The 11,239-nt window shown below is 51.5% G+C and overlaps 1 protein-coding gene across 1 annotated transcript in view; it reads left to right on the plus strand.

Moving 5' to 3' along the window:
- The window catches only part of kcnh3 (potassium voltage-gated channel, subfamily H (eag-related), member 3), a 161,781-nt gene that overhangs the window by 110,982 nt on the left and 39,560 nt on the right, over window positions 1–11,239 (plus strand). Inside the window, 1 exon segment of the mRNA XM_061234144.1 lies at window positions 4,491–4,862. Within this exon segment, the coding sequence (XP_061090128.1) occupies window positions 4,491–4,862 (372 nt within the window).

Below are 11,239 nucleotides of genomic sequence, written 5' to 3' on the forward strand. Positions count from 1 at the left end.
CCCGAACAGGTAACTGATGCCAATTACCGAACAGCGCGTCTCGGCCCGGCAACGGTATCCATGGACGACCTAGCAACCGGAGCGGAAATGTTCTGCAATCGTTGTCAGCAAAAAAAAATGGAATTCGCATGAAAGCGCTCCATTGTTTCAGAGCGCCTGTGTCGCGAATGTGTGAAAGTTTTTAGTTTTTAGATTTTAGTTCACCTGTGCGTGGTTGGTAGGCCATACTGCAGGCAGATGGCTAGCACACCTACCATATGGAAGCTGCTTTGTAATTTGTTTACTTTGCCTGCTTTGTGCTACAGTAGAGTGTAACAGCGTTCAGTTTACAGGTATAATGAAATCAAGACATGAATCAGCATCGGCTATGTAAATAAGCAATACATTAATCTCTGAATTCTCAAGGGTACAGAACCGTTTTACCCAGGTAACATGTAAAAAAGATTTTTTTTTACATTTGTATGCAGACTTATACAGACACATTAGGCAATGTTGAGACAAAAACAGAGATGATAAACAAGTTAATAAACAAAAACAAATCTGTGTGTTTGCCATTCTGTATTTGATGTTCTTGTGAAAGTCAACATTATAATTGACTCACAGCGAGAGTGATACTACTGGTACCTCAGTCAGATTAAGGACATTGCTTTTCGTACCTTACCCACAGCAAGTGCCACCTGGGTCTCTTAAGGCCATTAGACCCACGGATCACAGAGAGCTGGGTATCTGCTGATTCCGGAGAAACGCACAGGGAGCTTTCTTATGCAATTAGGAAGCTGGATAACAATGAAATCACAGAACACACACACACACACATTCACACGTGCAGGCACACACACAGGAGCACACACACATGCAGCCACATACACACACACATGCACACACACTCTCTCTTGCACACATACACACACGCACACACACACACACACACACAGCATTCACAAGGTGGAGCAGGGCTTATACAACCACACAGACACTCTCTCTTCCACACACATACACACACAGCCACACAGACACTCTCTCTTACACACATACACACACACAGCCACACACACACTCTCTCTTACACACACATACACACACACAGGCACACACACACTCTCTCTTACACACACATACACACACACAGGCACACACACACTCTCTCTTACACACACATACACACACACAGGCACACACACACTCTCTCTTACACACACACACACACACACACACACACACACACACACACACACCCTGCAGTGCAGATGGTGTAGATGACTCTGCTTAGTTCCTCTCTGGAGCACAGAGCCTGGCTCTCTCTGAGCTCCTCTGAGTCTGTGGGGCTATTTCCAGCCCCGCGGCCCGGCGGACTGGGGGACGCGCGCGGGGGAATCCGCCACTTTGTGAAGCGCGGGATTTGGGTAATTCACTGTGAGATCTGACCGGTCTGTCTGTGGCGGTCGGGTCTCACCGTAGCTCCCGCGCGCGGAGTACGGCTGATGAAGGGGCTTCAGTCCCGACGCCGCGCATTTTCAAAAGCCGCCAGGTCGGCAGACTGCCCGTCTCCATGACGCCCTCCACCCCCTCCCAGAAGCCCAGTCCGGGGCCACAGACGCGCGCTGACCTTAAAACCGGAAAGGTCACGCTTCTTTGAAAGTGACTTCCAAGCCCGAACGATGTGATAGAGGGTTGGCTTTCTTTCGCATTTAAGAAAAAAAATTCGAAATGAAAGGCCGGGGAGCTGAGCTCGACACAGGGCACGGCTGCAGCCCCGGGGCCTGGAGAACGAAGCCCCCATCCTGGAAGTCTCTGCTGCGTCCATTAGGCTGGGGGTTTTTTTTGGGTTCAGGACCCAGGACAGCGACGGTTTGCGTGCAGACGGGGTCAGAAGTCGGGCGGGATGGTTGCAGTACCTTGGACAGCGGTAGATGAACATTAGAGAGAGGCAGTGGGGGGGGGGGGGGGGTAGTTGGAGGACCCAGTGACAGGACTGCAGGGTGAGAGGGGACGTTCGTGGAGATTTAACCTTTAACCTTAAACCTGGGGTTTAACCTCTCATAGAGCGGGCTTTTTGGAATGTTGTTGTTGTTTTTTTATTCTAAGTCAGTGTTCTAGAACACACACGTGTACACACACACACACACACACATGCACAAACGTACACACGCAGACACACTCACACACATGCAGGCACACACACACAAACACACACACATGCACACACGCACGCATGCACAGACACACACACTCACACACGCACGCATGCACACAGACTCACAAACATACACAAACGCACACACATGCACACACTCACACACATGCACGCACACACACACACACACACACACACATGCACACACGCACGCATGCACAGACACACACACTCACACTCACACACGCACACATGCACACAGACTCACAAACATACACAAACGCACACACATGCACACACTCACACACACTCACACACACTCACACACACTCACACACACTCACACACACACACACACACACACACTCACACTCACACAGACAAGTGTAATTGCCTGACGGTGCAGGTATTTGGATGAGCACAGTTGCTGCATTATTATACACTCATTAGAAAAGCATTTACGTGTGACATTTATAATGATAACATTTATCAACAGTTTCTTGCTTATAACCCAAGGAGACGTGTTAATCAAAGAGCTCATTCTGCAGTGTTCCAGTGGCAATAACACAACATCACTGATGAGACGAAGATGCACTCGTCTAGACCCCTTAAGTGGCTTACTCCATCCGGGCGCACTGTAGAATAAGGGCATGTGAATCGGCATTTACTCACTTACGTGTTAAAATCAATTACTTGATGATAGTATAAAATTAACTTTTCATTAGTTATCGTGTTTCATGACTACTAACTAATACATATATAGTGTTTTCGTTACACAAATATTTATACATTAGCTAACCATAGGAAAATCATATAATCTGCGTGTTCTCCCCGTGTCTGTGTGGAGTTTGCATGTTCTCCCTGTGTCTGTGTGGAGTCTGCATGTTCTCCCCATGTCTGTGTGGAGTCTGCATGTTCTCCCTGTGTCTGTGTGGAGTCTGCATGTTCTCCCCGTGTCTGTGTGGAGTCTGCATGTTCTCCCGTGTCTGTGTGGAGTCTGCATGTTCTCCCCGTGTCTGTGTGGAGTCTGCATGTTCTCCCCGTGTCTGTGTGGAGTCTGCATGTTCTCCCCGTGTCTGTGTGGAGTTTGCATGTTCTCCCCGTGTCTGTGTGGAGTTTCCATGTTCTCCCGTGTCTGTGTGGAGTCTGCATGTTCTCCCCGTGTCTGTGTGGAGTTTACATGTTCTCCCCGTGTCTGTGTGGAGTCTGCATGTTCTCCCCGTGTCTGTGTGGAGTCTGCATGTTCTCCCCGTGTCTGTGTGGAGTTTGCATGTTCTCCCCGTGTCTGTGTGGAGTTTGCATGTTCTCCCCGTGTCTGTGTGGAGTTTCCATGTTCTCCCCGTGTCTGTGTGGAGTCTGCATGTTCTCCCCGTGTCTGTGTGGAGTTTACATGTTCTCCCCGTGTCTGTGTGGAGTCTGCATGTTCTCCCCGTGTCTGTGTGGAGTCTGCATGTTCTCCCCGTGTCTGTGTGGAGTTTGCATGTTCTCCCCGTGTCTGTGTGGAGTCTGCATGTTCTCCCCGTGTCTGTGTGGAGTTTGCATGTTCTCCCCGTGTCTGTGTGAGTTTCCATGTCTCCCCGTGTCTGTGTGGAGTCTGCATGTTCTCCCCGTGTCTGTGTGGAGTTTACATGTTCTCCCCGTGTCTGTGTGGAGTCTGCATGTTCTCCCCGTGTCTGTGTGGAGTCTGCATGTTCTCCCCGTGTCTGTGTGGAGTTTGCATGTTCTCCCCGTGTCTGTGTGGAGTTTGCATGTTCTCCCGTGTCTGTGTGGAGTTTGCATGTTCTCCCCGTGTCTGTGTGGAGTTTCCATGTTCTCCCCGTGTCTGTGTGCAGTTTGCATGTTCTCCCCGTGTCGGTGTGAAGTTTACATGTTCTCCCCGTGTCTGTGTGGAGTCTGCATGTTCTCCCCGTGTCTGTGTGAAGTTTACATGTTCTCCCCGTGTCTGTGTGGAGTCTGCATGTCTCCCCGTGTCTGTGTGGAGTCTGCATGTTCTCCCGTGTCTGTGTGGAGTTTACATGTTCTCCCCGTGTCTGTATGGAGTCTGCATGTTCTCCCCGTGTCTGTGTGGAGTCTGCATGTTCTCCCCGTGTCTGTGTGGAGTTTGCATGTTCTCCCCGTGTCTGTGTGGAGTTTGCATGTTCTCCCCGTGTCTGTGTGGAGTTTGCATGTTCTCTCCGTGTCTGTGTGGAGTTTGCATGTTCTCTCCCCGTGTCTGTGTGGAGTTTCCATGTTCTCCCCGTGTCTGTGTGGGTTTCCTCCCACAGTCCAGAGACATGCAGGTTAGGGACTACAGATGCTCACTCTGGCACGCTTACATTGCCGTGGAAACTGAAAATGTTGACTCTGTCTCTCTCAGGCTGGCTGCACGAGCTGGGGAAGAGGCTGGGCACCCCCTACTTCCTGTCCCCTTTGACCTCTCTGCTGGTGAACTCTGATTCGCTGCACCCCGTGGCCCTGGACGCGACGTCAGCCAATGGCAGCCAGTGGAACGGCACGGGGGCGGAGCTGTCCGGCCGGGACTCGTGGAACTCCAGCCAGTGGAACGGGACGGGGGCGGGGGCGGGGGCGGGGCCGGGGGAGGGGCTGGCGGGCGGGCCCTCCATGCGGAGCTCCTACGTGACGTCGCTGTACTTCGCCCTGAGCAGCCTCACCAGCGTGGGCTTCGGCAACGTCTCGGCCAACACCGACTCGGAGAAGATCTTCTCCATCTGCACCATGCTCATCGGAGGTGAGCGCGCCCGCACTACAGAGGAAAACATTACCGTTATATTGCTGATGCTTTCAGCCAAAGCAACTTACAGTTTAATAGACTAAACGGGGGCCAATCCTTCCTGGAGCTCAAGGGCCCAACGGCTGTGCAGACCTTACCGTGGCTACACCGGGGCTTAAACCACCAACGTTCCGGTTCTCATTCAAGAACCTGAGTCACTAGGCTACAGGCTGCCCCTATTTTGTTTTTGTTATTTCTTTGAATGTTTTAGGCCCTTGGGGCGAAAGTATAGTGACATTTTTGCCAAAAGAAAAATACTTGCTATGAGTGTCATTTTTCATCAGAAGGAGAAATTGTAGAGAACAAACAAGGTCGTTTTTTTTTTTTAATGATTGCAGTACTGTTCATTTTTTTGTACTTTGGTTATGTTGACTTGAAGTCCAACATATTTTTCAACCTGGCATCATGACTGAAGACGTGCTCTGCCGCGAGGGTTACCGCTGAAACCCTGAAACCTCCTCAGTGTGACGTCCCCGCGCGTGCAGCGATGCAGAGCCGGAGCGCCGTGGCTCAGTGTGTGGCTGACAGATCGGCCGGGCGGTCTCCCGTCTTGTTTGTCTGCTTTATCTCCCACATATGCTCACAAACACATCTCCGCCGACCGCGTTTCCTCTCCCCCCTCGTGAGCCTCCTGTTTCGCCTCGCCGCACCTAACGACCACCGGCAGGACGGCGGCCAATAGCGGCGAGCGGAACGTCCCCGGTGTGGCGTCCGGTTGGCGGGTGTTCCGAAAACTCCGGCCAATGAGATTCCGCAAGGGGCGGGACTCGGGGAGCAGCGATGTCAATTTGTTTACTTGACGAGGTCGATACACATTAATAACGTTTCCGTGAACGTGCCGGCGTTGGCCAAGGGGGCTCATTTCACCCCGAGGACCCTGGGCTGCGTGTGCTCGGATTGTGGGAAGGAACTGTGAAGCCGCGGGCGCCGGGCCCTGTGGCTCGGAGGCCCTGCCTCGCCTGTCGGAGGCTTAGTTCCAGCTCACCTCACCTCACCTCCACCTGTGGGTGTTGTTGTGTTCATCTCCATGCGGATCAGTTCTGCTCCAGGCCTGCCTCCTCATGTTTATATCATCCAAATGTCCTCTTCCCCTCCTCGAGTGTGTGTGTGTGAGTGTGTGTGTGTGTGTGTACGAGGAGCCGTGGGAACACAAACACACTCCCTCGGTCTGCCCGATAGTGTCCGATAGGAACGCGGTGCAGGAGTCTCTCCATGGCGATGGTGACATCACTGAGGAGAGAGAGGTTAAATCGGGGCTCCTGAGGGGTGTCCCTGCACTACGAATCAAAACAACAAAGCAATTCTTGAACAAGTGACAAAACAGAAGACAAAGCGCAGAGCATGACCGCACTTACTGCTTCAAGGGTTGACAGAAAATAAATAGCGCATCTGCTGTAGCACTTGGTTCTGGTGTTTTTTCATGTTTTTAAATCGTTGTGCGATGATTTGTAAAAGTAGTGTCCTGGGCAGAGAGCGAGGGCCGGTGTTTTTGTGGAACGGTTTTATTCTGAGACGCGGTCGGACGCAGGTGGCGTTAGCGTGGCGCTAATGAAGTGGTGAGTCAGAGACGCGGGGGGGGGGGCAGCGGGCGGGGGGGGGGGCGAGCGGGTAAGGGGGGGGGCAGTGGGTGAGGGGCGGGGGGGGGGGCGGGGGGGGGACAGGCGGGTGGGGAGGGGCAAGCGGGGGGGGGGGGCGGCACGTCCCCTGTGCTTCAGGAACGAGGCGCACTGTCCTCTCCGGAGATCCAGCGGGCACGCGGCACGGTCAGGGGATTGGGGAGAGAGGATTACCGCGCTGGCACTGGACTGGGAAGGTTTGGCGGTTTTTCGGCGGTTTGGCACGGGCCAGCTGCTGCTGGCTGGACGCCGCCAATCACAGCTGCTTCCAGAAAACCTGCAGCCTGCAACACTGCCTGTTGCAACAGAGCTGGTGACCAATCGTGGAGCTAGAAAACCAGCCAATCAGGGGGGGTGTAGAACCAGCCAATCAGGGGGGTGGAAAAGGACGCATCCAGGACAGGGAGCCCAATCAAAGGGAAGTGATTTGTGGGAACAGACAGAGAATAGAGGAGAAAGAACAGAGGAACAGAGGAACAGACAGAATAGAGGAGAAAGAACAGAGGAACTGAGGAACAGACAGAGAATAGAGGAGAGAGAACAGAGGAACAGACAGAATAGAACAGAGAGAACAGAGGAACAGAGGAACAGAGGAACAGAGTGGTTATGTAAGTAAAAACCAGCCTCACGTCTCTGCTGTAATACCGGGTGGCGTACTCAGTCTGGGCCGCCATGGTAACCAGGTCCATCCTGTGCTTTTGGATGTGTAATTATAGGCTAATTATTCCAGAAAAAGGAACTTTCTCTCCTTCACCTGCTCATGTTATCAGTCTGTTTTCCTGAGTGCGCTCAGCTGAACGACTGTTTATATTGAAACGCAAACGTAAAATCAACCAACCTTGCGTCTTCTTCAGCGGCACAGATCCTTACCCCTCTGCCCCACCTTAACCCGCCCCTTTGTCCCGCCCCCCAGCACTGCCACCTCACGTGATTGGACGTGTCCTTCGTGATTGACAGCTCGTCTCCAGGGCAGCCGCCCTATGGTTATTCTCGGCACCGGGACCTCCGATGGGAGGACTGTCCATCGCCAATCACGCCCCCGTTTCCGCGACAACTGGCCCCTGCCCCAATTGGACGTGCATGAATATTCCCTACACCATCAAGTCATGCCGCTCCCCTGGGGGTGGGGGGGTAAACATGCCACAGTTTGGGCTTTGTGTCTGTGTGTCTATCTCTTTCTTCTTCTGTGGTAAAACCCCATGACCGTCACTCACATACTCCCTCCACAAAGGAACAGCCGTTGTTAGATTTTGGCAGTTGGTACACGGCGAGTGTGTCTGTCCCAGCTCTGACCCCCACCTCCCCCCCTCCCCTCCCCTCCCCTCCCTCCCCCCCCCCCCTCCCTGTGGGACCAGGCTGAGCGTTGGGCGCCCTGGGGCATCTTTCTGGGCGCGAACACAAAAACACAAACAAAGACAGAGACGCCACTATCCGAGTCCCCTGCTGTGACCCAGCTCAGCCGTGCTGCTCACGAGTTTATATCTGCGGAGACGGCCCAGATCGTGAGACCACAAGGCCAGCTAAGGTCTCTGCGCTCTGCTGCTCCCCGTTTCCACAAAGACGGGCAGAGCACTGTTCATCGATCACTCATCCTCATTCCAAAATGCTTTATTGGCTTCAGTATAACTTGTAAATACTGCCAAAGCATACAACCACGATGTATAGAAATACATTTGAACGTATTAGGATGTAAACTAAACATTAATCATTTCTATTCTGTGCGTTCCGGCACAAAATGGCTGCCGTGCATCACCCAGGTGGGTGCTACACATTGGTAGTAGTTGAGGCGAGATTCCCCTTCATCACTGTAAAGTGCTTTTGACTATCGAGAAAAGTGCTATATAAATGCAATGTCTACAGTATCTATCTTTCTATCTCTGTCGGTCTGTCTGTCTGTCTGTCTGTCTGTCTGCCTCTCTGTATGTATTCTCTCTCTCACTCTTTCTCTCTCTCTCTCACATGGTGGGGGGCAGTGTTACAGAGGGTGGGGCGTATTTTGGCGAGTGGCTCACACAAAGCGGAGTGTAAACAGAAGGACTGGGGGTTGAAACAAAGAAATGGGGAAAATCTCCGAAAATCTCAGGAGACTCCTCTCTGGCTGAATTCGGGCAGGGAGAGGGGGGGTCCACCCCGCCAAACCCCCCCCTGTCACTCACCGATGAGCAAAAGCCAATTACCGTCCGCTCCAGCTCCCAGGCTCAAACGGTGGCTCTTTAAGCCCCTCTGCCCTCTTTTAAGACCCGTAGCGGCAGCGCAGAGCTGCGGCTTCACCGCGGCCGCAGACACGGTGAGGAGTAGTGAGGCCCGGTCCGGACTGGCGCCGCCCAGCCCGTTTGGGCGGAACCCGCTCACCGCGTTTATCATCATCGGGCTCCTGTCTGCGCGTGGGTTCAGCGCTGCCGCCTGCGTAACTCCTGGGAGAAACAAGGCCTCGGTGCCCGGGCTGAATTATTGAGATCGAATAACCTCGTGAGCACAGAGGGCAGCGGCAGAACAGAGCGGGGTCTCTGGTACAGCTTGTGACAAAACTGAACAACAAATAAATATGTGAGCAGTGTTAATATCGCCCGTCTGGGCGTCTCTGTTTACGGTCCCCTCCCCCCGACTCTCTCCCTCTCTGTCTCTCACACACACTCGTATCGACACTGTTTCCCACAGACGGGCCTGTTCGTTACATCCCCAGCGTGGGGGCAGTGTCTCTGCTCCCGCACGCACCCAGGGTCCTGAGGCTGCTACTCGTACACTGATTACAGCACTGACCCCACTCTGCACCGCCATGAGAGGCCCTCTGAAGGAGGGAGGGAGGGAGGGAGGGAGGGAGGGAGGAGAGAGAGGAGAGGGGAGGAGAGAGATGAGAGAGAGAAGGGGAGAGAGAGAGAGAGGGGAGAGAGAGGGAGAGGACAGAGAGGGGGAGGGAGAGGGTGAGAGAGAGAGATAAAGATGATATACATTTCACATCACATAATAGTTCATAGTTAATGTTATATTAGGGTCATTTATGTAGTTTTTTTTTTGACACTTAGTATTGTTACTATGATTTATTGCTGTGTTGTCATGACTACGCTTTGGCAATATATATTTTGCAATATGTCATGCCAATAAAGCACTTGAACTTGAATTTGAAGAAAGGAGAGAGAGAGAGAGAGAGAGAGAGGAGAGAGAGAGAGAGAGAGAGAGAGAGAGAGAGAGAGAGAGAGAGAGAGAGAGAACTCATGAAGGGTATTCATTTAAAATGCAACACCCGTTTTTTAACCTGACATGAACTGCAGCTAAATTTAGCCGTAGCTAAATTTAATCTTGAAGAAGGGCTTATTTCCCTCTGTATGGAGTAGAGTACTGGCCTGCATTAGCCCTCTCTTCTGAGAGAAAGAGAGAGAAAAAGAGGGAAAGAGAGACAGAGGGAGATGAGAGCATGCGACGTAGAAGAGGAGAAAAGTACAGTTCAGGGGCCTCGTTTATAAAATTATCTCAGTATTAAATTGTATCTAAAATAGTGGCTTACGCGGAACACCATGACTAACGGTTATTTTTACAATCCCACGGTGACGTGGATACGATCGTATCGCCACGGAAAGTTTACTCCACTTGTGAGTTAATTACCTGCTGGCTAAGTGGAGGTACCCGAACCCCGAAGTGGGCTGTGTGCACGTTTTAAGAATAACGCTTAATTGATAGTCCATGCTCCTTATTTAAAGGAAATTGTCTGGTATTGGTCACAGCCACACAACAGGATAATTGCGAAGCACGTTTAAGTGAGTTCAAGAAGATACACCACTTCAAACCAATGCAAGCGACTTTTTTTCCGCCTCAGTTACTTTTATAAATCAAGTGTGGGCACAATTTGGGGAAATTGCTCTCGAGATTACGTTTTAAATTTAAATCCATGTGATCGTTATAAATGAGGTCTGCGCTTACGGACGCCCACTGTTGGTGTGTTCTCTGACGGATGACCACGGAAACGGTCTTAGTGCTGCTCTTATCAGCTGTCGGTTTAACAGTGCTCGTTCGCAGGTTAATATTCGGAGGCAGATAAAAATGGCTCCCTAATTGCCACTTTAATCGACTCACATTTTCCGTTCACCCTGCTCTGCGGGTGGGATCTGGAGGATGTTATCGTTTCCCGAGGGGCATTAAACCGGGGCGCACGCGATGTCTGATCGGTTGTGCTGTTGGGTTCGTCACGAACGTTTCTCGGGCTAACCGCGTTACCCAGAACGCGGCATGGCCCATTAACGCAGAACAGACCAGGGAGGCAATTAACGCAGGAGGAATTAATGAACATGACGGATCGTCATCGGGATAAATGTGTTATGCTGCAGATTCTTGTCAAATTGAGGCAGCTGACAGTGAATTAAATGAACGATATCCAGTTTGTGCAGAAAGCGAATTATAGAAATTGGTAAATGTATATGAATTGGCAAGACCCTTTCAGATTTTCATGAAAATTTGTCTTCTTCGAAAATTCGAATTTTTCTTTTTGGAATGTCATTTGAAATAATTCTGAGCCGTCTACATTGCTTTCAGTTGCCAGCAGAGTGATTGTGACATCAGCATTAGAATGTTTAGTTAAGAACCTTCCCCCACTGTAAAATTCAGCTATGCCAACTTGACTAGCTTGAAAATTGAGCTGGTGAAGCTGGTCTAGCTGGATATGAGCTGGTCAACCAGCATCCAGCTGTTTCAAACCATGTCGAGCTGGGAGCTGGTCTGAACTGGTCA

The sequence above is a fragment of the Conger conger genome, chromosome 3 (assembly GCF_963514075.1).
Source record: "Conger conger chromosome 3, fConCon1.1, whole genome shotgun sequence".
In the NCBI taxonomy this organism is placed as follows: domain Eukaryota; kingdom Metazoa; phylum Chordata; class Actinopteri; order Anguilliformes; family Congridae; genus Conger; species Conger conger.